Source organism: Balaenoptera musculus, chromosome 20, assembly GCF_009873245.2.
Source record: "Balaenoptera musculus isolate JJ_BM4_2016_0621 chromosome 20, mBalMus1.pri.v3, whole genome shotgun sequence".
Taxonomy (NCBI): domain Eukaryota; kingdom Metazoa; phylum Chordata; class Mammalia; order Artiodactyla; family Balaenopteridae; genus Balaenoptera; species Balaenoptera musculus.
The window spans coordinates 34,049,545-34,077,256 of NC_045804.1; the positions used below are offsets into that span (position 1 = coordinate 34,049,545).

The 27,712-nt window shown below is 60.2% G+C and overlaps 1 protein-coding gene across 12 annotated transcripts; it reads right to left on the reverse strand.

Annotated features, from left to right (window-relative positions):
* Positions 1–1,574: 1,574 nt before the first annotated feature.
* On the reverse strand, positions 1,575–27,489 carry TSPOAP1 (TSPO associated protein 1). 12 transcript variants are annotated; one of them, XM_036837714.1, is made up of 32 exons: positions 26,326–27,489; positions 25,406–25,513; positions 24,991–25,119; positions 24,244–24,423; positions 23,502–23,687; positions 22,179–22,256; positions 22,011–22,094; positions 21,674–21,763; positions 21,380–21,502; positions 21,021–21,125; positions 19,548–19,598; positions 19,215–19,235; positions 18,218–18,422; positions 17,446–17,618; positions 15,837–15,952; positions 15,437–15,546; positions 11,982–12,812; positions 11,661–11,812; positions 10,952–11,329; positions 10,627–10,866; positions 10,084–10,263; positions 8,654–9,499; positions 7,905–8,004; positions 7,664–7,818; positions 6,881–7,049; positions 6,435–6,479; positions 5,972–6,004; positions 5,675–5,778; positions 5,517–5,588; positions 5,194–5,304; positions 4,476–4,537; positions 2,593–2,724 (listed from the first exon to the last, which is right to left on the reverse strand). In XM_036837714.1, the coding sequence occupies exons 1-31, from the start codon at positions 26,653–26,655 to the stop codon at positions 4,508–4,510; spliced, it is 5,535 nt and encodes a 1,844-aa protein (XP_036693609.1). In that variant the 5' UTR covers positions 26,656–27,489; the 3' UTR covers positions 2,593–2,724; positions 4,476–4,507. The 12 variants fall into 12 exon arrangements, with proteins under 12 accessions (XP_036693604.1, XP_036693603.1, XP_036693613.1 ...); XM_036837711.1 differs by having other exon boundaries at positions 6,435–6,506; XM_036837713.1 differs by lacking the exon at positions 2,593–2,724 and adding an exon at positions 2,732–4,358 and having other exon boundaries at positions 6,435–6,506.
* Between the last annotated feature and the right edge of the window lie 223 nt (positions 27,490–27,712).

Below are 27,712 nucleotides of genomic sequence, written 5' to 3' on the forward strand. Positions count from 1 at the left end.
AGGAATCCATAAAAAAGCTACTAGAACTAATAAGTGAGTTTAGTAAGGTTGCAGCATACGAGGCCAAAATACAAAAAACAGTTGTGTTTGTGGGACTTCCCTGGTGGCACAGTGGTTAAGAATCCGCCTGCCAGAGCAGGGGACATGGGTTCGAGCCCTGGTCCGGGAAGATCCCACATGCCGCGGAGCAACTAAGCCCGTGATCCACAACTACTGAGCCTGCGTGCCACAACTACTGAAGCCCTTGCGCCTAGAGCCCATCTGCAACAAGAGAAGCCACCGCAATAAGCCCGCGCACCGAAACGAAGAGTAGCCCCCGCTCACCACAACTAGAGAAAGCCCGCGCACAGCAACAGAGACCCAACGCAGCCAAAAATTAATTAATTTAAAAAAGAAAAAAAAATCAGTTGTGTTTCTATATTCTAATGACAAAGAATCAGAAATTGAAATTTAAAGTAATAATACCATTTATAATAGTATCAAAAATATGAACTAGTTAGGGATAAATCTGACAAAAGATGTACAAGATCTGTACTGAAAACTACAAAACATGGCTAAGAGAAATTAAAGACACAAGTAAATGGAGAGATAGACTTTGTTCATAGGTCCACATGGTTCAAATGTCAATTCTTCCCCAATTGATCTGTTTGTTGAGTCTTGTCTCCTTGCCTTAGTAGTTGAGAGTCCCTGCAAAACAGCTGGGTGGGTACTGCTGCTGACTTGGAGGGTTTCAGTAAGAGAGGGACGGGGGCACGCTGTGTTGCACTTTGACGGCTCCTCACCCGGGCAGTGATGCTTTTTGCTTTTGCCAGGTGTTGCCAGCCATTTAAAGTACCACCTGGTCTCTGATCCAAGCTGCCACTCCCACTGTTCTCATCTAAGGGCAGCCATCCTCACCTTTGCCCCTTGGCCCATGGAGAAAAGGAGAATGTGCAACCATCGGCCTGGTGGTTCCCCACATAGAACCCCAACTAATCACGCTGTCACGGCCCCTGTGGTCCTTCTGCTGTTTGTGCCACCTCTGGGCATGGAGCTCTGTGCAGAATTCTCCCACAGGTGTCCTGCTTTGATGTTTCTGAGTGCGATCTCCCATCTGTTTTCTGTCTTTTCTGAAATCCTGCTGTTTCTGGTCTATTGGGTGTCCCCCTTCTTCAGATAGAACTATGTATGTTGTTTATTTGCATGTTTGGCTGGGTTTTTTTACCTCTATTATTCCTATGAATTTGCCCCAGGAGAATCAAGATTTCAGTATGTCATCAGTTCAGTCCACCACCTTGAAACAGGTGCCTTCTCTCTTCCTGTCTCCCCACCCCATTCCCAGGTCACTTTCCTCCTCCAGGACCCTGACCCAACTCCAAACACCTGGCCCTGCAACCAGGAACTCAGGAAGCTGCCAAACCTTCCTAGGAAGAGAATTCCAGAGCTGCTTGGTCTTCTTGGTGTTCATTAGTTTTACCCCAGTCACCCTCAGACGTTAACCTCTGGGTTCTAAAGTGGAGTCCAAAGCCGACCATGACCCGCCCCTCAGGAGTCCTTCATCCCAGGTAGAGCCCAGCATGGGTGTTGTGAAAATAGACTTTATTATAATAAAATGTCTCTTTAAACAAATGCCCCCACCATTCCACACCCCTGGGGACCAAGGTGGGGGGGGCATTCAGTCGAACAATCTCCCACCACAGCAAAGGAAACATGCAGAGACACTCACCCAGCCGGAGGGGGAGGGGGAGGGAGGTGGCTAGGGTAAGGGGGGAGAGCCCCCCACCCCAATCTGAACAGGGAATGTATGAAAATAGCTGCATAAATCCGTCCTCTTCCGCAGGCCCCCGACTCCAACAGGGGCCAGAGGAAAACGATGCAAAAGAGAAGTTGAATCTGATGAGCAAAATAAGGCAAACCCAACTCCTGCTTTCTGCCCGCTGGCCCGGGTCTCAGGCCAGGAGGGCAGCTGGCAGGAGGGGAGCGCTATGGGGCGGGGTCAGGCCCGCTTTGGCTTGGCCTTTCTCCTTCCTGGGCCTGTGCAGTGGAAGGGAGATGGAGGAAGCTGGGCTGAGGCACTGAGTATGTACATATATACACGGCTCCACCCCCCTGCCCGCCCCGGGGCTGGGGGGCTCGGCAGAATCCAGTGCAAACTCTCCTACACGGAGGGAAGACTTGATGAGGATGGCCAGCGCCATCGGAGGGAACAGGGTCCCCGGGCCAGGCGTGTGGAGGCCAAGAAGGGACTAGCATTGCATGCTGGACACCAGGCGGAGGTGGGAGAACCAGGAGTCACGAGTCCACACCCAGGCCTGGCTCTGTGACCCAGGTGCTCAGCCCTGTGGCCGACTCGCTTCTGCACGCTGCGGCTCAGGCTGCCCTCCTGTCAGAGGAAGATGCCCATCCAGAGGATTCATCCGCAAGGGCTCATCTAGCTCTGACCTTCACCGAGTATAATTCCCATCCGAGTGCCAGTGCGCTGGCTCGGGAGAACGAGTCCAGGGCCTTCCCCAAGCAGCCAGGACAGTGCGCCGGGGCCTCGGGCCTGCAGGACGGGCCGCAGCGTCACTCCTTCTTCCCAGAGCCCAGTTTCCTGAGGAGCTGCCTCCCCTTGGAGAGGAGACCCCACACCTTCTTGCTCGGGACCTGTGGCACCCCCCATTCAATCCCGGCGAAGCGGCCAGGGCCAGGAGCACAGGGCCAGCCTGGGGGCGCTGGGGGCCCTTGTGTTGAGCTGGCCCAGTGCTAGAATGGGAGAGAAAAGGGGCAAGGTCAGGGCCTGACCCCCAACCCAACCCGCCTCCGTTCCGCCACAACCTCAGGGGCCTGCAGACCCCAGGTCACGGAACCACAGTCGCGAACCAAAACCCACCGCCTGGCTAGTGCCCCACCCAGAGCACAGAGAGGCAAACGGGCGCGATGATGCTGAGGGAGCACTTCGCTGGGAGTCGGAAGGGACAGACGTGGAGTCTCATTTCTGCTCTGCTCACTTGGACCTGGGCAAGCCCCTCCCCTTCTCTGGGTTTCTCTGTAGGATGCTGGGCTCAAGAGTCCTTGGACTTGACCCTCGGGTTGGGTGCTTCAAATCCCCCACGTCATCCCCTCCCAACCGAAGGGAGAGCGGGGACAGGGACGCTGGAGGGAGCCATACACTCCAGGAACGATGGTTCCTGCACCAGCGCACAGACGGAAGGAGCAGGTCCGCACAGGCCAGCAGACGCGGTGTCCGAGGGCCTTCAGGGAGTGGAGGAGTGCCCACCCCATGGGGAGGAGATGGAGACTCTTCCTTGAATGGCCCCGAGAGGGCTGCAGGGAGCCCGGGGCCAGAGGGCACTCACGGTCGGGCGGCGCTCAGCGCCCACCACAGCTCTGAATGCCGCTGCCCCTCCCTTAGCACGTCTCCCTGGCAGAATCTCCTCCTCGCTCTCTTTGCCACCGTGAGTGGCTCCCTCTGCCACAGGCCCACCCAGACTGTGCTGTTAGTGGCCTAAGAACAGCGGCTGGGCAAACAAGAGAGCCACGAGCAAGCCTCCCCGCTACCCGCCAAATTCCCACATCCACTCTGCGACCTCCTGTGTCTGGTACAGCCCCGCCAGCTCCCGCCAGCCTGTGTGTTCTCCATCCCCTGCCCCCTACTCCCTTCCTCAAACCCCCTCTTCCACCAGAGCCTGGCAGTCTGCTGGCAGGTGCTGGGTGCCCAGCCTGGGGCCCGCCCTCACCTAAGACCCTGGTGATGTGGCAGGGCCGCCCACAAAGAGCTCTGCTAGCACGCAGAGGTCAAAGAGTCTCTTGCCAACTAGCCAGGGCTGATGGCTGGCTGGGGTGGGGCGGAGGGGGGTAGGCCCTTCCCATCCGCTCCCAGGGCTCCCAGGAGGGAGGGGTTGCTGGGGAAACAAATGGAGGGAGTGTCTGAGCCCCAGAGATGAACGGTCTGGGGTTATCTACGGACTCCAACTGTTTAAGCCTCCCATTTTATGCCCCCCCCAGCGGAGAAAATGGAGAGTTGGACAGAAAATCATGCATCTGATTCCCTAACAGGTCATGATACAGAGGAGACTGTGTGGGGGAGACTGTTATTACTGGTGGCGTTAGTGTCATCCTTCTGTCACCAATAATAATCACAATATTATAATACCATAGTCATATAGTATCATAATATACTGATGAGCCATATGAATGTCACATAATATTCTATAAGCTGCATGTGCTATAGAATATGAGGACTCAGCTAATATCCTAGTATATTATCCATATAATATCCATTATATCCTAGGATGACATGTATTCCTGTGGCAGCTGGCATTGCCCAGAGTAAGGCAAGGGGAGGGCCTGATCCTAGGCCCAAATCTGGCTCACGGCAAGAGCTCCCTCCCCGTTCCCTGGAAGAAGGTGGAAAAGCCAGGTCAGCTCCGGTGTCTGAGACAAAGGAGCGCCGTCTGATTATGTTGACACGAGGAGTAGGGTGACATGGACATAGGGGGTCAGTCCCCACTTACATGTCGCTTTCTCTACATATATCTATCTCCATCTAGCACTGGACTCTTCTCCTCCTCGTTCTCTGAAGAACAGGGAACAAACAGAGGAGATGGGTTATGGCCAGACCATACGCTCTCCACCTGGTCACCAGGTCACCCAGGTCACCAGGCCTTAGGGGCAGGTCCTGCTTTGCAGAGCCCCTGCCTGTGGAACGATTGCACATGGAGACCCAGGGCTTTCCCGTTGGCGCCTGGCCTCCTCACCCTCTCCCTGCCCCGTGAACCTGGAGCTTAATTGTACTCCACCCACCCAGGAAGCTGGGCCTTGCTGAGCATCTGGCTTTAAAAGGCACCTGGGAGACAGAGAGATGCAGCAGAGGGGTGGGGAGGGTCCCTGTACCAGGGGCTATGACGGCTAGAGGTGTGGGAGGCTTGAGGGGAGGCTTGAGGGTCCTTTTCCACAGGGCCCCTCACCCGCACTGGCCGGGGGTGTGGGCAGCTGGGATCAAGGTCTCGGCCTCACCCCACTGCACAGAGGGGCGCACACCGGGAGGGAGCCACCCCGGCTGGGATCCCTCTGGCGGCGGCTCACAGCCCCGCCCTGGGCGCAGTGCGCACATGGACCACTGCCCGGCTGCACTCCTCGCATGACGCCGTCCTGCCCACCCCTGCCCCCCTCCAACCACACCAGCAGCATAGAGACCCAGCTGCTGAACCGGGAGCCCAGGTCCTCACTGACCTGCCCCTCGGCCTGGGGTGTCCCGGGCTCCCTGTCTGAGCCGCCTGCCTCAGGCCCAGGGCCCTCCAAGAAGTTGGATGGAACCAGGCCCCGCTGTCCATTCAGTTCCCCCTGGGGAGGAGATGCTGAGACTAAGACCAGGAGAGGCCTCACCCCCACCCCCTTGACCCTGAAGCCCCAGGGGACGGCCTGGGGTCAACGTCACTATCATGGGAGGCTACCTGGTCCATCCCTCCGGGCTTCGATCAGGAACCCTTGCTCATCCCCCTCCCTGGCTCTGGGAGAGCCCTCTTGGGCACACCCCCCCACCCCCATGTTCTCACATAGTAGAAACCATCATCGTCCATGCCCCCGAACACAGTGATGACGTCCCCTGCCCGGAAGGGCAGCTCTGCCTATGGAGAGACCAAGAGGCACGTGTCAGGCCCAGGGAGGCCCTGCCACCACCCAGCTTGGCTGGGCTCTATCTGAGGGTCCTCACCTCCACGTCCATGTTGGGGGAGCTCTCCCGGGGGTTGTAGTCAAATGCAGCCACCATGGAGCGGGGAGCTTTCAGGCCAGTAGAGGAGACCGGCTGGGGGGCGCCTGGAGGGGGAGGGGGAGAAGGCTCAGGACTCTCTCTAGACCCTCCCCCACCCCCCTACTATCCTTGGCACTGGAGGCCTGCTGACCCCTATTCACCACCTCCCCGCTAGTTGTAGCCCCTGGGGAGAGGTCAGAGGGGCTGCCCCACCCCACCTCTCTCCCCAGTCTCCACTGCACAGGGATGGCCCCTCACCTGCACAGGGCTGGGCAGGGCCTTCCGACTCAGCTGTGGAGAGAATATGACCGTGAGCCCCGCCCCTCACATCCCTCTTCTTTGGGGGCGGGGGAGGGGGGTGCTGGCGCAGGGCAGGCAGGATGCTCAGCCTCACACAAGGGATGCAGGAGAAGGACGCTCGGAGAGCACATCAGCCCAGCCCTTTGGTTTTCGTAGTGAACTAAGGCCCAGAAAGGGTAAGTGACTCGCTCCAGCTGGCATAGAATTTATAGTCGAGTGCTTTCTGGAACAGCGGTCCCAGCAAACCACTCCGCATCTCCATTAGAATGAAGCTGCCCACTGGAGGGGTGGCTGGGGATGAAGGTCTGGCCCGATTTCCTGAACCTGCTCAAGACCTCCCATGTGTCTCCCCAGGGAGCCACGTAGTGTCCCCACCCTCCCGTCTTCACAGGCCCCCGAGGGAGAAGGGGGTCTCACCCACCTTTCTTGGAGCGGCGGGGCTTGGGGGGAGGCCCAGCTGTGCGAGCTGTGGAGTAGACAAAGGGACCGTTCCCTGGTCCAGGAAGGCAAGCAGATGTTAGAGAGAAACCCAGGCGAGGGAGGGAGATGGACAGACTTCCGTCTTCTCTCGGGGCTGTACCAGGGCTCCTGCACTAGAGCGTCTAAGCGCGTTCCTCTCTCATCCCCCACCTCCCGGATCCAAAATACAGGGCCGGTCCCCTCAGCAGTGAACCCCCATTCCAGGCGGCAAGCTCACTGCCGCGGCCACACTGGCCTCGGTCTCTGAGGGCCCCAGTGGCTCTGCCAGACTCTGGACCAAGCAGGCACCTCGGCCACTCCAGACATACCAACTGCTCTGGGCGCGGGTGGTGTTGGAGTTGGCACTGTGGTGGCAGGAAGTGGGTGGGGGACAGGAGCAGGTCATACCTGAACCCTCAATGAGAACATCTGGGGACAAATAGCCCCGCTGGAGCAGCTGCTGTCTCCCTGCAGGACTGTCCGCAGTCACCTCGGACACCATGTTGCAGGGGATGTAGCCCATCCGGCCCCCGCCTTCACCCCGATAGAAGCCATCGGCATCCTTGTCCCCAAACACCTGGACGCGAAGAAGACCCGTTGTGTCAGGAGGCCAGTTCAGCTTGCTCCCTGCACCCGAGGCCCCGAGCTCACAGCACCACACTTGGGACTGCAGAAGAATGCTCTACCTTTTGTGGAACAGGAGATAGGGGGAAATAGCCAAGAATACGGATCAGAGGGATGACAGAAGATAGCCCTTTCCGTGTGGTCGTCACCCACTATCTGCACATCCATCCCCCCAGTCCGGCCCAGACTAGATCTCCCTGACCTCAGAGCAATAGCCGAAAGCCTTCAATAAATACCTGGAGGCACAATAAAAGTTACAATGCTAACAGCAGCAGTTGTCACATTGTGATATGCGCCAGGCAGTTTCAGGGCTCTATGGGTACTGAATCATTTCATCCTCAAACAACCCTGTGAGGTAGACACTTAACATTATCCCCATTTTACCAATGAGGCCCAGAGGAGTTAGCTAATCTACTCAAGGTTTCACAGCTAGATGTGGCAGAATCAGGACCCAACCCCACATCACCTGGCTCTAGAACCATCACCTGGTTCTCACCCACGCGCGGCTACCATACCCCCAGCGCAGGAAAGGAGGGAGGAAGGAGGACCAGACAGTGAGTCAGTCACCTTCAGGATCTGGCCCTCCTGGAAGGGGAGCTCCTCTTCCCCGGCATCAGGGTTGGGAGACATCGACACGGGGTCATAGTCAAACAGAGCCACAAAGACCCTGACAGGTAGGTCCTGGTAAGCCAGTGCTTCTTCTGGAGGGCTCCTCGGAGGGGCTGTTGGGGAGAGCAGTGGCAATAAGCTCTGGCCAAGGGGGCAGGAAAGCCCCCTCAGCCTGGCCCAGCCCCCCACAGGTGCTCACCCAGCTCCGCGGAGCCTGGCCTGGGGGCCCGGCCCCCTCTCCGCTGGGGGCCCCTCCGCCCAGAGCCGTCCTGCCCTCTGGGCTCCCCAGTCTCTGTTGCCTGCAAAGAGAGGGCAACAGACGGCAGAAGTGACACACCGCCCCTCTGGCGGGCACCTCAGCAGGGGCAGGACCCCGCAAGCGCTCCCCCAGCTCTGCCCCGTCAGCGAAAGCGGCACAGCAGAGCAGGGACACACGTTCCTCTCCTGGAGCCGTGGCCCAACCTCACTGGAGGCATCAGACACCCCCACGTGGGGAGGAAGGGCAGGAGGGGAGGCCCAGCTCCGGCCACCTTAGTAGAGGAGTGCAGTAGAGGGACTAAGGTTAGATCTGAGAGTTGGCCGAGGAGCGTGGGAGAGGAGTGCCTCTTCTCGGTGGCAGGGCTGGATGAGGCCGGACATCACGGTCAGTGTCCTGAAGATGTAACTAGCTAAGCAGAGGAAGGGGCCCCCCGGCCCAGAGGCAGGGGGCTGGCTGGCGGCAATTGGCGACTTATGGCCACAGAATATTGTGCGTCCCAGTTCCGACTGGCAGAAGCAGCAAAGCAGTGGAATGTGGGTGGGAAGAGGCAGGTGAGGGAGCCCGGAGGCCCAGCCCCACCTCTGCTGATGGAGACGGCAGCGTGGAATGGGAGCGGCCGGTGGGCAGCAAGCAGGGCCACCAGGCGGCAGCAGGCAGGGGGCGGCCCAGGGTGGGGAGAGGGCACGGACCCGGGAGGGTGGCTCCTTGGCTCTGCCAGTTGCACTGCGGCCTCTCCGCTCTGGCTCCCCTTTCTCCCAGGCCGGGAGGCGTGGGTAGGGGTTGGGGCCTGAATTGGCCTTCGGAGGCCCCCTGAGCCTTCCCGTGGGTGCTGCGCCCCACGCCTCCCCATCTCCGAGGTAGCAGGAGCTGGTGACGCTGATGCCCCCGCCGCCCGTCTCTTGCTCATCCTCAGAATCATATTCGATGCTGATTTCCAAGCACTTGGGGGAGAGGCAGCTGGCCAGGCCTGATTCTGGGGCTGGGCCACGGGGGCACCTCCTCGAAGGGGCCGGCCGCCCTCTCCCACCAGTCTCTGGTCCAGCCCTGGTGCCCTCGCCCACGGGGGGGCCGCCCCTCTCCCGGGCGGGGCCTGGTCGTCCAGAGGCCTGGGACCCGCCGTTGCTGAGAAGTCGGCTGCAGTGTTCACGGGGATCTGGGGACCGCCTGCGGTTGGGGGGCTTCTCGGGGGAGCCACTTCCTTTTCTCCAGCTGCTTCCGCCAACTAGTCCAGGCATGTCCTCCAGGCGGTCCCCAGCCCTGGAGGGCTCGGGAGACAAAGGACAAAGGCCAGGTCCTCGGGGCCGACCGCTGTCACAGCCCAGCCCCAGGAAGGCAGGCTCAGGTGGGTCGGGGTCTCGGGAAGAAGAGCCCGCCCCTGGCCTCTTCCCGTCCTCCTCGTCCTCCTCGTCCTCTCCTTCCTCCTCCTCAGGGATGCTAAAGAGCTTCTTGCTGCAGAACTGCTGGAGAGGCAGCTCCAGGATCTGCTCCAAGATCTCCTCGTCGCTGTCAGTCTCACAGAAGGGGTCGGGCTGGGGCTGGGGGGAGGGGGGGAGGGCGGCAGGGAAGAGAGGTCCGTGGGAAAAGGACAGAGTTGTGACCTTTGCCCTCAAATGAGGGCAGGGGTTTCAGGTAACCCATAGCCCTCTCTCAGCTTCCTCCAAGAGGAAAGACCAGAGAGAGAGGCTGGCCCAAAGCCACACAGCATGTCCGGGGCAGAGCCAGAGGAAGGATTAGGGAGCGCACCCAAGAACGGGCTGCCCAGATGCTGGGATCCCGAGAGGCAGAAGTGTCAGGGAACAGGCCATGCCTGTAACAGCAGGGAGGCCTCCCACCCCCTCCTTGGAAGCTCCCATCACGAGCTCTCAGATGGCCAGGGCGCTGCGTCTGGTGGGTTTGATGGGGAGAAGTTACAGAAAAGAGCGCCTCATTCTTCCCTTTCTTTCCAGGAGGGCAGAGGCCAAGCCTGAGCCACTTCCTATCTGCTGCTCAGGACAGGGCCCAGGCCACACACCTAGAATGTTGCTGGCACTCGGTGGCATTGGAGCAGCTGCTGACACGTGGGGCAGAGGCCCCCAGAACCCGAGGTCTAGGGCCCACCAGTCCCTCCTCACCCCGTTACCTTGGCCCCATCGTCCCTGAGGCTGTTGCCAGCGACCTGCTTCTGGAAAGAGCAAGTCCTGACACCCAGCTCCTCTTCCTCTTCCTCCTCCTCCTCTTGGATGTCTGACAGATCTGAGTTGCGGCCATGGTCCACAAGGGAGTTCCCCAGACGGACCCCAAGCTCGGCCGTGTCCTCTCTCTGCAAGAGGCCAGACAAAGGAGGAGAACAGGGAGGTGAGGGAGGGCATGCGGGGGGTGGGGGGGTGCGGGGGGGCTTTGGCAGGGTCAGCCTCAGCCAGAATGAACGGGGTCCCTTGGCAGAGGGAGACAGGGTCATGCCCCAAACGGGGGGTGTGCATAGTAGGGGGTGGGGAAGAAGAAGGATGGCAGCCAAAAAGGAAAGAAACCTGGAAGACAAAGTGACAGAGAGCTGGCCAGACATGCAGCACAGAGCCAGAGCAGAGCAGAGGACAAGCAGAGAGGACAGCCAGGTCTGGGCTGGCAGAGGGCAGGGAGGGGGGCCTCGATTCCCTGAGGCGGCCCAGTGTCCCCAACCCCGTACCTCAGCCCTGGGCCTCAGCCCAGGCCCTGTGTCTCCTCCACGGCAGGCCTCAGCACAGGGCAGCCTCTGGGCCAGTGTTACCTGGGTGGAGCCAGGGGCCGGGCGGGCCTCTCCCGCGGTCCACTCAGCCTCCTCCTCGGCCAGGGAGGAAGCTGCAGGGCCAGGAACTCGCTCTCCCAAGGCTGGCTCACTGGCCTTGCTGTCCCCTGGGGCACCCAGCACAGCTGGCCCAGCCTCCTCCTGGAACGGCAGGCACTGAGGAAGGGCCCAAGCGCCAGACCCTTCTCCCAGTCTCCACCTGCTCCCCTTCTCCCCAGCAGGGTACCTGAGAGCCAGGCACTGGGGGCTCCTCTGAGGATCCTTTTGGTGTCTCTCCGGGAGAGCTTGCTGGGGAGCCCCCGGGGGGCTCTCGAGTTCCACGGGGGTTGGGGCACCGGAGGGGAGAGCTGGGGTCTCCAGGCCCCGGGGAGGCTGGAGCAAGGGGCGGTCTGGCCTCCGAGCCCAGTTGTGGGGAGGGGCAGGAGACCCTGGCTGGCGAGGAGGCTGCAGCCAGGGCGGGGGCGACGGGAGCCGGGATGGAGTCAGCCGACTCGCCGTGGGGCGACATGGTGCGCACGGCCACCGCGCGGCACGCCTGCAGCAGCTGCAGCTGCGACAACTCCACCAGCACGCTGCCTGCCGTAGGGGAGGCCACCTCCATGATCTGCAGGGTGGAAGGAGCACAGCAAAGGAAAGGGAGGCTGAGGTGGCCAGGTGTGAGGACTCCACGACTACCACAGTGACTGGCATCATGCCAGGCACGGCGCCCTTGGCGTGCCACGTCTCATCTAAGCCTCCTGGCCACGTGCTTTCAGTGGTGGAATCCCAGTCATCTGCTACAAGAGCCCATGCTCTTAACCAATCTGCTACTTAGTGCCCAAATGCCAGGGCCAGGCAGCCTCTGTGCCAGGTTGGGGAGACTAGGCCTCTGCGCGTGGCGAGGAGAGACCCACATCTCGATCCCAGGGTACAGGTGGGCAGTCCCCAGGCCATACCTTCTGCCCATCAGCATAAATGGCATAGCCTGTGACCCGGACGCCGTTGGAGGTGCCAGCAGCATCAATTGTTACCGGGAGCCAGCTGATGATCAAGATTCCAGGGGAGGGCCCTGGCTCAATCTGCACATCCAGGGGGGCATCAGGTGGGCCTAGGGGGAGGGGGCACAAGACCCAATAATGCAGCACACTCACTGCCAGACGTAACAGACCACTTCGCCATTTCTCTAAAAACGCAAGTAGCAACAGCCTCCCCTTCGGCCGCCCTCCGTGGCCTGACCTCCCAGGTGTTAAAGACACCAGGTGCCCAAGCTCACCTACCTGCTGGGAGTGTGGTGAACTGCAGGGTGGCAGCCCGCCGCTCTGGCCTCTCCAAGCCTGGTTCCCAGGACCCTCGAGACGGGAGCTGAGCCTCCACTCGGGCCTGATAGACTGTACCAGGTCGCAGGTGGCAGAAGGTGGCCCAGTAGGTGCTAGGGCAGGCAGAGGGGCACTCTTCCCCATTGAGGTAGATGGCATGGGCCAAGTTGCTATTGCCGGGCGCCCAGGTGATCTCAGCGGACGTGGCTGTCAGTCGATGGACCCGCAGCTGGCTAGGTGCCACCCCGGCCCGGGCCCCTAGCACCAAGCAACAGCGCAGAGGGTCAGAGCCGCCCCAGCTGGTCAGGGCCTGAACAGAGACACGGAGGGGCCCGGTCTGCAAGTCCAGATTCTCAAGCACAGCCGTGGGGGGTGCCCCGGGCCCCAGGGCCTGCCGCAGCTCCCCATTCACACAGACGTGGTAGCCGCACAGCTGCACGCGTTCAGGAGGCGGCTCCCAGGCCAGCACCACGCTGTGGGCCAGCTGCTTGAGGACAGCCAGACAGCGGGGGTAAGGCGCGGCCGGGGGCTCACCCAGGCCCTCGGGCGAGGGGCTCAGACTGAGCTCGTCCCCTGCAGCCTCTTCCTCTGCTCTGGGCTGGCTGCGTCCCCCGCTGCTCTGGCCCCCGCTACTGCTGCCGCCCGCGCCTCCACTCAGGAAACTGAGTTCAGGGCCTGAACTGTGGGACAGATCAGCCAGCTCTGGAGGCAGGGAGGTCAGGAGGTCGTCGTCGGACACACGCTCTACAAAATTGGAAGGGACCAGGCCCCTTCGGCCATCCATGAGCTCCCCTGGTGGAGGGAGGGCAGGGGAGGGGAAGACAGAGAGGAGGTAGAGAAAAAGCAGTCCAATAAATGCATTTGAGCAATGGTTAGTGGGTGATCTTAAGCATCTGATTCAGATCCACATTTACCTGTCACCGCTTTTTAAAAGACAGGAGCAGTCAAGATCTGGATTAGGGAGTTACTGTTAATTCTCACTGGTGTGATAACAGTATTGTAGATACATAGGACAGGCATCTTAAATTTTAATGTGCATATGAATCACCTGGAGATTTGTTAAAATACGGATTCTAACTCAGCTAGGTCTGGATGGGGCTGAGATTTTGCATTTCTAACGAGCTCCCAGGTGATGCTGCAAGGATGTAGAAGAACGTCCTTAGAAGGAGATGCATGTTGAAGTATGTCTGGGTAAAATACCATCTGTCTACAACTTGCTTTTCAATCATCTTTTTAACCTGCATACAGAAAAGGCAATTATGGCAAAATGTTAACAACTGTTGAACCTAGGTGGTGAGTACATAGGTATTCACTGTACTATTTAATTTTTCCGTATGTTTGAAAACTGTCATTTTACACAGGCCTGAGGAGTGAGGGCGGGGGTGCCCCTCAACTTCCCTGGGTGGAAAACAGACATCCTCAAAGGGAGAGGGACGCCCATCTGGTCAGAGTAAGGGAAGGAATCTTTAGACACAAAAGACATACCTGCCAGAGAAAAGAATCCCCTGTGGGTTCTAGAAGGGGTTGAGACCCACAGCAGGCCTGGGTCCAGAAGCATACTGGCAGTCAGTTCAGACAGCGACTGAAGGTAAGTTCTGTTACCCTGTGCCAGTTCCCCTGAACACTTGGCAACAGAGTATCATAAAGCGTTTGTTTTTTGTTTGTGAGACATCAGAAAAACAAGAAATCGGACACACAGTTTGTCGCGCCACAGCTAATTTGGGAAAAGGAGAAAGATTCCTGGGGAACAGATGAGCGGGAGGCTGGTGTGCCTTACTGGGAGGAAGGAGGAGCAAGGGCCAGGGTTTAGGGGGGTGTAGGCAGGCCTGAGCTGCAGGAAGGCGTGTAAGTTTCCCCAACACCCTCTCTCTCTACTTATGCTAGGAGGGAAAAACAAAAAGTAAGGAAACTTGAAGAAGAAACAAAAGGGACTTTCAATAAATTAGATAACATGAGCACTGCAGTGGGTTGAAAGGTGGCCTCCCCAAAATATGTCCACATCCTAAACCCTGGATCCTACGAATATGACCATATTTGGGAAAAGTGTCTTTGCAAATGCAATTAAGTGAAGGAGCTTGAGATGAGATCATCCCGGATTATCTGGGTGGGTCCTAAATCCAATGACAAGTGTCCTTATAAGAGACACATAGGGAGAGACACTGAGAGAAGAAGAGGAGGAAATGTGACCACAGATGCAGAGACTGGAGTGATGTGGCCACAAGCAAGGGACACCTGGACCCACCAGAAACTGAAAGGGACAAGGAACAGACTCTCCCCTAGAGCCTCCAGGGGGAGTGTGGCCCTGCCAACAACTTGATTTCGGACTTCTGGCCTCCAGAATTGTGAGAGAACACATTTCTGTTGTTTTAAGCCACCCAGTTGGTGGAAATTTGTTACGGAAGCCCTAGGAGATTAATATAAGCACTAACACTTATGGGGTGTGAGGTTAACGGTAGGAACCATCACACTAAGCAGATCCACAGCCCTGAGAGGCTGGTGCTGGAGCCTGGGCCAGAGTCAGTCTCGTGCTCCTGAAGCTTGAGCCACTGAGAGCAGCCCAGGTGGGACCAGACACAGATGAAGCAGTCACTTAGCTGAAGCATGGGGAGGAGGAATAGGGCATCCTACACCCAGTTGTCTACATGCCTTTCAATCTATCCCAAATTGCATAGTTCAAATTCTAGTAACCTGTGGTTAGTTAATATTTATGTTTTAGCTGCCCCCCTCCAAAAAAAGGTGTTGCTGTTTTTATTTTTATTTTTTTATTAAAAAAAGCGTTTCCCCAGGAGCTATTTAATCCTGCTCTCCATTATCCATCCTTATAGAGAATTTAGCTGTTTACCATCATCCCCAGCACCTACTCAAACAGCAGGCGTGGGGCCCAAGGAGGAGTTGCCCAGTCTCAGTAATGGGGCATCTGCCGCGGTTGCCCCATCCCACGGGCACTGTAGAACTGCCTTGAAGCTCACGCCCTGCCTGGGCCCTGACACCTGCTAACCACTCGTTAACACCCTTTCCTGGGCTCTGGACCCTGATTCCTCCTCCCCACACTGATTGGGGTCCAGCATCAGATCTATGCCACATGGCTAACCTCGAGGTCACTAGTGCTAAGCGCTGCCATGCCCTGTCTGCCAGCACAAGAGTGAACTTAGCCGAAATTCCCTGTGACATTCTGTCTGCCACCTGGACCGTCATAGGCCCTGTCTTGCTCTGGGCAGGTCTGGAGTCAGACCAGCTGCTCCCACAGCCCTTCCTTTCCCTTTCCCTCTCCCCGTGGGCTGCCGGGTCTCTGGATGCCTTTCAGCTGAGTCTGAGAAGTTACAGTGGGCTGAGAGGATACAGATGGGTGGAGGTCTTCGGGAAGAGGAGCTTAAAAGCAGGCGAATGGACAGAATGATTCCCCACTACCTTCCTACCTTCAAAGAAGCCATCCTCGTCCATGTTGCCATAGATGTAGATGTACTCGCCAGCGGTAAGCGGAAGCTCTGCCTCTGGGTTCTCATTGGGGCCCTCGAAGGGGTTGTAGCTGTTGGGGGAGGTGCAGAGGAGGAGAAAGAGAAGGACAGCGACTGACGTTCCTCTCCGTGTCCTGTGTCCTCTCCCCCAGTGCACTCGGCCTCTACGGAGACTTGGTTGTCCCCCTTTAACCACGTGGAGCACCCACTGCGCCCACCCCAGCCCAACGAGGCTAAGAGGACATGTCCCGCTGGGGTCCCTGCCCCACCCCCATCGTCTCCAGAGGCCGCGCTCTTCACCGGCCCCTCCTCCCTTACAGCCCAAGTGCTGGGGAAATGCGGAGCAGGGGTGAGGGCCCACCTGTAGCGAGCGAGGAAGACCTGGATCCTGGATCCCCCCCGGCTGCCCTCCGGTGCTGCTGGGGGCAGGGAGACGCTGTCTGCCTCCAGCTCCTCCACCTCGCTGGCTGTGTCCACCTGCGGACACGCAGAAAGGGCCAGTCCCCTCCAGGACCCAGGGGCCAAAGGCAAAGCAGGCAGAGGAGGACCCACCGTTTTGAGAAGAGAAACTGAGCAGATGCTGGGCAAGGCCGGCAGCGACGGGCCCCGATGTTTTCTAACTCAGCACCTGAGCCGGCAGGGCCTGGCGGAGCCCAGATGCCCTGGCTCAAGGGACGGGGGCAGGGGTGGTAAACTGGATCCCTCCCTGAGCCCCGGCCTCTTTTCTGCACCAGCCCAGTAAATAAGACCACTTTCCCCATCGGAGAGAGGGCCAGCCACACCGGTGGGGTAGGGGCGGGGGAGGGTGTCCCACGACAGTCTGTCTCTTTAAGGTAAAAACGCCGCCAACGGCTTCCCTGGTGGTGCAGTGGTTAAGAATCTGCCTGCCAACGCAGGGGACACGGGTTCGAGTCCTGGTCTGGGAAGATCCCACATGCCGCGGAGCAGCTGGGCCCGTGAGCCACAATTACTGAGCCTGCGCGTCTGGAGCCTGTGCTCCGCAACAAGAGAGGCCGCGATAGTGAGAGGCCCGTGCACCGCGATGAAGAGTGGCCCCCGCTTGCCTCAACTAGAGAAAGCCCTCGCACAGAAACGAAGACCCAATACAGCCATAAATAAATAAATAAATAATTTTTTTAAAAAAAAAACGCCGCCAAGCACTCCGATGGTGAAGAGCTGGAGGCCAGGAGGCAGACGGGGCTGAGAAGTCCGTGACGAGGGTACTGGGAGCGGAAACTGGGGCATCCAAAGCCAGCACCACCGCTCCATCCCACAAGGGGGCAGTAGAGGCCGTGGCCGGGTTCTACCCCTTGAAACAACCCGGGACGGCAGGGCTGCTCCTGACCACCCTCCCACCCCACGCACTTTCTGGGGTTTGGAAGGTAGAGAGAGGAATGAGGTGATCGGAGGGGTTGTGAGTGATACCAAAGAATTTGGTAGTAATAACAGCTGCCACACGTTAAGCGTCTACGGTGTGCCCGGCACTGAAAGAGGTACCACCCTTGTATTTTTTCACGTAATCCTCACAGCAGCCTCACGAGGCAGGGTTATTAGTTCCAAATGCAGACAAGGAAACCGAAGCCCAAGAAAGAGGCAGCGACTTGCCTAGGACAAAGCTGGGACCTGAATCCCGGAACCTGTGCTCCTCCTCACACGACCGCCTGCTTCAGCCACAGACACTCAGGACCAGCCTCATTAGGTGGATCCTGGCGCCAAAGTGTCTGCCTCCATCCAGCCCAGGACTCCAGGGCCTCTCTGGGCCCCAGAGGGGTGGGGCTGGGCAGCCCCAAGGGAGGGCTTGCAGGAGGGTGGGATGGGCCCCACCTGAGCTCCCCGCCCACCGGGAGGAATCCACGGGCCCCTCTCTCCCGCAGCCTGGCTCCACTTGGGACCCCACACGGGCCAGCGGCCACCCAACTCCTGGGTCACCTCCCCACCCCCCTCCCCCCAGGCCCCGCCCCAGCACTGACCTCGGGCGTAGGGCATGACTTGGGGCTGTTGTGGATGGACTCGGAACGAGAGGAGTTGGAGAGAGACTCTGCCTTCCTGGCCGTCCTTCGAGGGCCCCCAGCAAGGGTGGCAGGGGCAGGCTCGGAAGACTTTGGGGTGCAGCGCCCTGGGGAGCCTGGCGGGAGGTCAAGGTCTAAAGAAAAGATGACATGTAGCCTTGGGGTCTGTGGCCTGAGGAGCGACCAGGGACCAAGGGTCCTCTTGGATCTAGGGGTCAGGCCCTCCACGGCCAAGTTTCCTTACAAGAAGGGAAATACTGGGTGGAGGGGGAACTTACTAAGTGGAGGTGGAGGTGATTTACATATATTATTTCATAGGCTCCTCAGAGCTGCTTGATGAGGTGCATTGGGTGCTCCTGTCTTACAGCTTAGAACACACGGCCCACAGAGCGTTAGCAGCATCGTGAACTGTTAAGTGAGTGGAGCTGGGACCACGAGATCTGACTGAAGCCCAGCTGGCTCTTCACCAGCCCATACTGCCTGCTACTGACTCCTAGTGCCCACCTCCCAGCCATGGCCACAGAGATCTTGTTGAAGGGGTAGGAGCAGCAGGTCGAGATGCTCCTGCGGGCTTGTTTTTTTCCCCATTGGAGCCTGGTTCAAGCCAGACCTGGCTCTAACTTGCTGTGTGATTTTGGGTGCGTTGCTAGCCTTCTCTGACCCTGAGTTCTGCTCTATACAAAAAAGCCCAGACCTGGGGATTCCAGGCTAATGTCACTGGGGTCTACCTCACCTTTGGGGCCAGATCCCCGGCAGGGCTGGGGGGTAGAGCAGCAGCATGGGGGTGGCGGGCGGTCCCCAAGGGTACTGTAGCCCAGGGCGGAGGTGAGCAGATCCAAGGGGCCCGGGTGCAGGCGGAAGGCCTGGAGCTCCTGCGCCAGGAGGCTGAAGCGCTCAGTCTGGCTGCGGCACTGCTCCTCCAGTTCTCGAACCCGGACCTGGGCCAAGACGCACGATAAGCCACAAGACCCACCAAAGCTGCCAGATCCAAACTGTGCCATCTCCACACAGCCCCGCACTAGGCTTCAGATCACATCTGCCCAGCCCCTAGGCCTGGGCACCAACCCTCAGCCTGGCTGCCCCACTGCCCCGAATAGTGTGCTGCTGAGGGTAAAGACCGGGAGCTGTGGGCCAGCTTCACTCCCAGCCCTGCCTCTTGCAGCAAGGCCTCGTGCCCCAGGCAGCGGCACTTCCTGCTTGTGGCTGCTTCCTAGGCCAAAAGGGGTCGCCCTACCCCCATCACCACCACAGTATCACTTCAGGAGTTTTCTCAGCTCCGTGGCTTGTCACCCTGCCACAGTCAGTGACCCAAATCCCTGGCCTCAGAGAAGTCCCCAGAGAGCTCCCACACAGGAGCCAGGGACATCTTTGTGACAGGAATGAGCCAATTCCCAGGAATTTTTCTCAAGGATCAGGAGAGTCCCCGTCAAGGGGATCATGGGTTAGACTGGTGAGGAACTTCCTCAAGGTCTCAGCGGCTAGGTTTTAGAGGAGGGCAGGGCCTGTTTCTGCCAAGCACAGTGGCAGATCTGGGACGAGGGGGTGGCCCACATATCCTGTGAGAATCCCAGCCCATCTACAGAGTCTCAGGTCTGCTACCAGTCGCACCCCCGTCGTTGGACATGAGGGTTGGAACCACTTAGACCTAAGGGAGGAGACGCAGCTCGGCCAGCCTGGAGAGGTGTTGGGGAGGCCCCCCCGCAGGGAGGTGGGGAATCAGGAGGACGTACCTGCATGGAATCCAGGGTAGACTGTGGCAGGAGGAAAGCACAGAGGAAAGGTTAGAACCCTTGCCCTGTAGGTCATTGCCCAGAGAGGGAGGGAAGGAAAGAGGGACCCAAGCGGACCCCGCCCAGTCAGCCCCCTAGACTGACTAAGCAATTGCTAAAGGGAAGGATATTTCAGGGCCAAAGGGGGAGGGGATCCCCCCAGGCCCCAGAGCACTTAAGGGCCCTTCCTGGGAGCCCACTCCCCACACACCCACGCCACCCATTCCAGCGCTCGCTGAACCTCCCCAGCCTCCCCGAAGCGGGCAGAGCTCATGGCCGCCCCCAGGGACCCACCTCCAGCAGCTGCACGGCCCCTTCGTGTTCCCTCTGGGCTTCTGCCTGGGCCTACAGGTGGGAGGAGGCAAAATGCTAGAGGAGAAGGATGAGGAATGGGGGTGGGATAGAGTGTGATGGAAGGGAGGAGGGTAGGGAGGGCGAAGGGAGAGAAGAAAGGGGAGGAGCGGGGAGGAGGGGAGAGGAGGGGGGAGAAAGAGGGAAGGGGGCTGGGAAGGGGCTGAGGGTTCCTCCCTCTGACTCCCACCCTGAATGGAGTCAGAAGGCAACAGGGTCAAGGAGAGGGACCTCCTGCCTCAGGGTTTCCCTCCTGTCTCTCTTGACGCTCTTTCTCAGCCTCTCCTGCCGGCTCATCTTCTACCCCTCTGGAGTGTTAGGGCGCCGCAGGGCACAGTGCTGGGCCTGCTTTTACTCTCTCCCAAAGGGTCCCCTCTAGCCACACGACTAGACACACTGAATGCTCCAAAACCTGTCTCCAAGACCAGCGTCCCCAGGACTCAAGACTCATAAATCCAGCAGTCTATGGACATCTCCACTTGAGTGTTTAACACACAACCCAAACTTCGCCAAAACAGAACTCAGGATTCCCTGCCTCTCAAATCTGAGGCCCTTCATCCCTCACTCCTGGGGAGTGAAAAGCCTCGCCCTCCATTTAGTCAGCAAATGGGTGAAAGAACGGGCATTCAACTGGAATCCCATGGTGAATCCTGTCAGTTCTATGCCCAAAATAATATTTCAAATCTATACACTTCTTTCCAGCTGTGTTGCCTACACCCTAATCCAGACAGCCATCATCTCCCACCTGGACCCCTGCAGCCACCCGACACCTGACTGCCCTGCTTCCGTGCCCACTCCCCCGTCCATCCTCCGCAGGGCTGCCAGCGTGATCCTCTAAAATGATGAATCAGATCATGCCACTCCCCTGCTCAGGACCTTTCAACAGCTTCTAACTACTCAGAGAGCAAAATATGCAAACTCTTCCCCTGACCTTTGAGGCCTGATGTGATCTGGCTCTTGCCCACTCCGGCTGTTCTGTCCATCCTACTACATTCTAGCCGCACTGGTCTGCACCCCCAAGCTCCTTCCTGCCGCAGGGCATTGGCACTTCTATTCCCCTTCCCTGGAGTGCTCATCAGCTGGCTCCTTCTGGGTCCTGAGGTATTAGAGGCCTTCCTTGCCGAGCTCTCTAAAGAGGCCACTCACCCCATCCCAGCCACTCTGTGTCACATCATGCCGGTCACTTCCCCCGCGGCACTTGCCCATGACTGGGATCATCTCACTCCTGGATCTGTTTACTTGCTGATCCGTCAGGGACCTGATCTTTGCCCCCTCCCGGTCCCTCCAGTGCCCGGCACAGTGCCTGGCACACAATGGGTTCTCAGTAAACACCCACTGGATGAGTGACGATAAAGCTGGGGTCCGGCAACCTACCACCTTTCCCCCACTCCGTCCCCGCCCCAACCCTGCCCACACCTGCTGCAGCCTCCGGACCTCCTCCTGCTTCTCCTGCAGGCTCAGCCGGGCCTGTTCGTGCTCCACCTCCAGCTGCTGCCTCCGCTGGGCCACCTCCCGCATGTGCTGAAACGCAAGAGCCCGCGTCAAGGCCCAAGCCCTGCTCTGCTGTTCCTACAGAAGATCTAAGATGAGGGTGCCTCAGACACCGTGTGTTCCACATACTCTCTGTCGAAAAGGAAACTGAGGCTACAGAAGGGAAGGGCCAGCGGCACCAGGACTCGGCCTACACCCCAGTGCCCCACAGAGTGCCACTGTCCCACTCTCTCCCTGTGCCAGGGACCGATGCCCCCCCACCCCGCCCCGGACAGTCCCCTCACCTTCAGCACCTGCTCCAGGCTCTCCAGCTTGCTCTGCAGGCCCCGGCTCTTGAGAAGGGCCGAGTCCCTCTCCTGCGTCACTCCCAGGAGCTGGCCCCTCAGCTCCACATTTTCCCATTCCACCTGGAGAGCGGGCAGCACCAGGGAGCTCAGGGTGTGAGCCTCAACCCCCGGCATCCTCACCAGGGGTAAGAGTACGCTTCATACTCTAGCCCGGTCCGGGGTGGGCAGGTGGAGGAGACAGCCCTTCGCCTGGAGACCAGGGGCCTAGCAGGACCTGGGCAGAGCTGCTACCTGCTCCTTCTCCGTGGCTCTCCCACTGAGCCGACAGTTCTCCTCCACGAGGCGGGCATTCTCACTCTGGGCTTCCCTCAGCTGCAGTTCCTGCGAGACCAGAGGACCTCTGGGGAGGGTCCCAGAGCCCACCTTCCTCCTCTCCCCACACAGAGGACACTGCCCTCCCCGACCTGGACCCTGCATCAGCCAGGAAAGGGGAGCCCCGCAGAATGGGAGGAAAAGCACACTCTGGGCAGGAGGGAAGGAAGCAGAGCTGAGGGGAGCCCACCACCTGGCTGGCCTGAGGGAAGGGAAGAGCTGGCCCCCCGGGAGGCCCGCCCGGCTGGGCGCTCACCAGCTCCTCACATCGCCTCTGCTTTTTCCGGGCTTCCTGCTCCAGGCTCTCGCATTTCTTCCGCTTCTTGCTGAGCTCTGATTCCTGTGAGGTCAGAATGGAGCTCCTCATGTGGGAAGGCAGATCCACCCAGAATGGGTCTCCTCCAGCCCTCGACCTGGGACTTACCAGCTGCTGCACCCTCTGCTGTTTCTCTGGCTCCCCTAGGACCACGGGTGGGTTTTCCACATCCTCCTGGGGCGTGGCCTGGAAATGGCCAGGGGCAGAGGGCTGGCACCTGAGAAGAGGGCCTCAGGGCAGCCTACCCCCAGCCCCGCCTGTCTCAGGGAGGTTCCCACCCCATCTCACGCTCAGCAAAGAGATCCCTGCCCAGGAAGTAGGGGTGCTGTCTGCCCCCCACCGCATCCCCTCATCTCCAGCTGACGTGGAAGAGCAGAGGCTGCACCCCTGTGTCCTCCAGACATAGTGCTTTGAGATCCTGAGACCCATGCGTGCCCTGGGAGATGGGTCCCTTATCCAGGCCAAAGCTTTCCCTTTTTAGCTTCCAGCCCTGCTCTGCACTCAATAACTGTCCTGGGTGTCCTTCAGCAACTGGCAGATAAGTAGGAGGCTGCCTGGGCCCCCAGGGATGTGGTGTCCCCAGAGCTAAGGGTTATGGATCCATAGAATCTGGGCTCGGCCCAGAGCCTGCAGACCTGGCCAGACCCTCCTCCCAGCTTCCACCAAGCCCACCCTATTGCACGTCCCAGTCATCCGTGCAAACTCCGGAGGAGGACAGGTCTTGATGGGCGATGCATCTCCCTCTCTGGGCCAGGCAGAGGGGCAAAATCTGAGCAAGAAGCATCCCACACCCTGAGGCCTTGGTCGCCAGGAGGTCCCTTCTCCCTCCCCTCTTCCCGGAAGGAGGTGGACCTAAGTGCTGCCCAGTACAGAGGATGGAGAGGAGCCAGACCTCTAAGTTCTGGGGGTCCGGAGCGGGGTCCCTAGCCCTCGGACCAGGGGCCACCTCAGCCCGGCGCCCAGTGAGGGCCGCCCGTACCTGGAGCTGGGGGCGGACACGCTGCCGCCCCCGAGTAGCCGGGCCGGGCCGGACGGACCAGGCGGGCGCTGAAGGGGGCGTCCCCGCGCTGCGGCGGCTGCGGCGGGAGGCAGCGGCGCGGGTTGGGCCCCGGGTGGCTGCCAGGGCAACCGGGGATTTGCAGCCGGGCCGTACCACTGGCGGCACGGCAGGGGCGGCGGGGCGGGCCGCGGGCCTCAGGCCTGCGGAGGGCAGACCCCGAGCCCCCGGGGGCGGCCGCGGCGCAGGTACGAGCCCCGGGAGGCCGGGCAGAGGACCCTGCTCCCAGCTGGGGACAGTCCCCCAAGCCCTTGCAGTGCGCACGCCACCACCGCGTCGTCGGGGCCCTGAGCGCGGTACAGGGGGAGATCCCCCGAGCCGCTCCCACCCCCATCTCCGCACACCCACACACCTGCCCATGCGCCGGCGCTCACCTCTCCCGGGGCCCCGGGGGCGGGCGCCCCTGCTCTGGCCGGGGCGGCCCGGCCTGGGGGCCGAGGCGGCGGGGGCGGCTCCCTTTGGTTGCGCAGGGCGATCTGCCTCTGCAGCCGCAGCACCTCCCGTTGGGACTCCCGCAGCAGCCGGTCGAAGTCCCGCACGTGGAGCCACTGGGGGCCCTCCTGGAGTCGCGGGACAAGGAGGGGAGTCGGGCCTAACCCCTGCCCGCCCCACGCCATGCCCAGCAGAGCCCGCCCTGCGCCTGACTGGAGAGGCTCCGGCGCGGGGGAAAGTACATATCCCCCCATGCATACATGCCTGGTCACAGATGCATGCTTACAGAGCCACATGCTTCCGCTAGCCCGTGTGCAAATATTCCCAGGAACTCGTTTACTGGGCACTCACGGCGTACCCGGCACTGTGCTAAATGCCTTGAGAACATCTCTTCACACCAGTGTGAGGTATGTGTGGATTCATACAGTCAGACCCACTGGCATGCAGCCTGAAGGCTGGAGCACAGACATTCCCAGGTCTGGGACTCATGGCTCCACCCCCTTCGGTTCAGGCTCCTTCTCCCCGCTCCCACCTGGGCCGTTGCCAGGGGAACCTACTCCCCAGCAGCCTCCACCTTCTCGCTTTATTTGCATCTCATTAACATCTCAGTCCACATCCCACACTGCCGAGCAGGCGGCCTTGTGTAGGGCTGAGCTGGAAGGGGTGACCAAGGCCTCCTCGCACCTTGCCAGCCAGGGTGAGCCTGGCCTGCAGCTCCCTGCACTCCCGCTGCAAGGCAGCAATCTGCTTGTCCTTGGCCAGCAGGGCACTGGCTGTCTCACTGAGGTCCCGGGCTCGCTGGCGGGCCAGGGCCTTCCGGCACAACTCCAAGCTGGCCCCTGGACTGGGCATGGGAGCACTCACCTGGCCAGAGGAGGGGTAAGGCCAACGGTCATCTGAGGGCTGGGGCCCTCCTCCCAATCCTCAGCTCCTCTCACAGGAGGGGTTAGGATGAAAACCTAGAAGTGTGGCCTCCTGCTTCTACCCTGGATCTACCCTCAGGAGACCAACAGCCTCCCTTTGACCCAATCCCTGCAATCCTCAAGCGGGAGTGAAAGGGTTAACTGCACCTCCTAGTTTAGGCCCGAAGCATGCTGCTAGTTGAGGGCCGCCACTGTGACGGGTTTTCACCCCTGCCCCCGCCAGATCTGCACCCAGAGATGAGCTCAGCCGGAGGCTGCAGCCAGCACCAGCACGTGGTAATCCAGAATCTCGCTCCCTGCCTGCTCAGGAGCTCCCCGCCCAGCCCTTCCCTCCCTCCTGTAGCTCCTAGCCTGGCTGGCATTTGCCCTTCCTACACCTCAGCCCCTGGGTTCCTGCTTTCCTAGGCGCTAAGAGTCCGTGACTCCCAAGCCTCACCCCCTCCGGCCCAGCCCTGGCGCCCCTCTTCCCTGGTCGCCCAGCCTCCATCCAGTGGCCTCCCATCCTCACCACCCGCAGGTTAGTCTCCTGCAGCTTCCGGGCTCTCTCCTCCAGGCGCTTGGCAATGACCGCCAGCTCTGCGTTCTTCCGCTTCAGCCTCCGCACCTTCTCCTCCGTCTCGGGGAAGCTGCTCTTCCTCTGACAAGGGGTCAGCCAGAATTGGGGCATGTGGGGAGCACCCCCCAGACCCAATCCTAAACAGCCTGGGCCTTGGGCTAGAGTCCTGGGCTCACAGTGGGATCCTTGGCAACTCTAGGTAGGGGTTTCACCCTTTCCGGGTCTTGGGGTCATATCAGCTCCACGGAGCTCCCACTTGGAGCGATGCTCATGGGACGAGAAGGACGCCGAGGCAGAGGCCCGGGGTGTCTGAGTCTGCCTCCCCCCAGCGCCAACCGGGACCCAGGACTCGCTTTCCAAGCCTCACCAGCATCTGGTTCTCCTCCTTAAGGATGGCACAGCGCTGCTGCAGCTCCCCCACGGCCCTCAGCAGCTCCAGATTGGGCCTGTCCCCAAAGCCCATTTTCAGCTTGCCCTGGCATGGGAAAGGACAGGGCACAGCGACTCAGGAACCCACCCTACCTGTGGAAATCAGAGCCCTCCATAGGGAAGCATTCCCCCTCCACAGTCCAAGGAGACATGGAGACGAGAAGGTTCTCCCACACAGTTCAGGCCTTCGGGGGGAGCACAGGAGGCCCAGGAGAAGGGCTTGTTTAGTCCTGCCTGCCGGCACTAGCATCCCCCAACCCTGGGACCCTGTCTGCTAGTCCTCAATTCTTCCCATCCCTGCCCATCTTCCCCTCTTGGGAAATGCCAGCTCGAGCTCCCATCCCCACTCCTCCAGGCTCCTCAGGACCCCTGAGTCCCCCAAAGTCCTGGTCCCTCCATCTTCTACAGGAGACTGCTTGTACCGACCCCAAAACTTGTCCTCCCTGGCTCAGCCCAGCACTGAGCCCCCTCCCCTGAATCTGCTTCCTCTGGAGTCTGATTCCATCACACACCTCCACACACCCCCAGTATCCTCCAGCCCCCAAGGACAGAGACTTGCAGAGGAGACAGACAGACATAGACAGACAGACGGTCAGAGAGAGACTCACAGAGGGAGAGGGAAGGGGGAGGGCCAGAGGTAGACAGAGAAGGCAGAGTCAGAAGGACAGACAGATGGCGAAAAACGGAGCCAGTGAGATTCCTGACCAAAGGGAGGACAGACAGTCACAGAGACGAGCCCACAGACAGAGATGGGCCCGGAGAAGAGAGGTGGGCCATGAAGTTGCGTGTCATGCCCAGGCTGGAGGGCATGGTGAGATCCCCGACCTCGCAGACCCCAACCGTCCACAGCGCCCTTACCTTAGAGAAAGCCTCCACCTCCTTGTCCTCCAGCCTCTGGCAGCTGGGTCCAGAGCTCAATGCTCCCGGCCCGGGGCTGGGCAGCCCAGTTTCTGTTCTTTCAGGCTGGATTCCACCCACAGGCCCGGGGCTTCGGGCTCCCTCGGGCTCGGAGCTCTCCTCAGGCCTCGGTTCTCCAACACGCAGAGCTGCCAGAGTATCGGCCATGCTCGGGGATGCACCTCCAGGTTCGCCCCCCTGGCCTGGAGTCCAGCTCTGCCAGGCGGGCAGTGCCCATGGCTCCATGTTTCCGGGGTCCCCCGGCCGTGGGAGGGGTGTCAGTTGCTCCATGGTTCTGCCAAGGGTCCCCAGGACCCGGGCAGGGGGACATCACCCAGCCAGGTGGAGGGGCTGGTGAGGGTCACGCCAGGCCAGACCCTTTCCTCTCTGAGCTCTTGGCTTCACCGCAGCTCCATCCAAGGTTGACTGAGTTCTTCCTCACCCACAAAGGAGGCTGCAGGAGTCGGGGCTGCCAGAGCTGAGCTGGGGGTATGCGAGCTGTGTTTGTTCGTGGCTGTGTGTGCGCGCAAGTGTGTGGAGGAGCAAGGGTGTCCCCGTGGGGGTGGGGAGGATGTGCGGAGGCCACCGGCAGCAGTGCCCGGGTGAGGGTGTGCGTGTGTCTCCAGGTCTGCCTGTGCCGGTCAGCGCTGCTGTGTGTGTGTTTGGAGGATGGGTGCCCCCACTTGTGCGTGCCGGGGGTAGTGGTTCTGTGTGTCACTGTGTGTGCCTGTTTCAGAGTTACCAGTTGTTTCTCTGTGTGTGGCTGTCTGTATTGCAGGGCTGTGGCAGTGTGTGATGCTGTCACCGGTTGTATCTGAGTGTCTCAGTGCTGTGCTGCTGGGTGCATCGCTGTCATGGTGTGTCCGTCAGCGTCTGTGAGTCTGACCACCCATCACGACCCCTCAGCCTGGCTAGGGTCCACAGGAGCTGCTGGGGTGATCCCCAAAGGTCTGCCGTGGTCCTTTATCTCCTGCTCCTCTCCCCGCTGCTGCTCGCCAGCTTGCTAGGCGGCTGGGCTGGTCTTAAGGAGGCCTGGGTCGGTGGGCTGCTTGCCTCATAGTCTCTGTTCCTGCTGGCCTCGGCTCTGGGGACTGGAAGGGTCCCCTACAGTCCCGGAGCCCCGAAATGGTGGGCGCCGAGGAGGGCTGAGCCTCAGAATAAGGGGGTGAGCGAGGGAGAGCCAGCCCTCCCCTCCCCCCTCCCCTCCTGCCCACCAATAGGAAGTCGGCTGCTGGTTTCCATGGTGATGGCGCTGGACTGGTGGGCTGGACCGGCAGGCAGTGTCGGACAGAGGGAAGAGCAGGTTCCTTACAGGATCTCGGCCCAGTGCCCCCAACATGTGACCTCC

Bases quoted from the DNA above. Each gene is read 5' to 3' on its own strand.
- TSPOAP1 (XM_036837708.1), bottom strand. From the start codon at position 26,655: ATGGAGCAACTGACACCCCTCCCACGGCCGGGGGACCCCGGAAACATG. The intron at 11,330-11,660 runs GTATGGCCTGGG...TCCACCCTGCAG, and splicing joins TTTATGCTGATGGGCAGAAG to ATCATGGAGGTGGCCTCCCC. The intron at 6,005-6,434 runs GTGGGTGAGACC...TTCTCTCCACAG, and splicing joins GCCCCGCCGCTCCAAGAAAG to CTGAGTCGGAAGGCCCTGCC.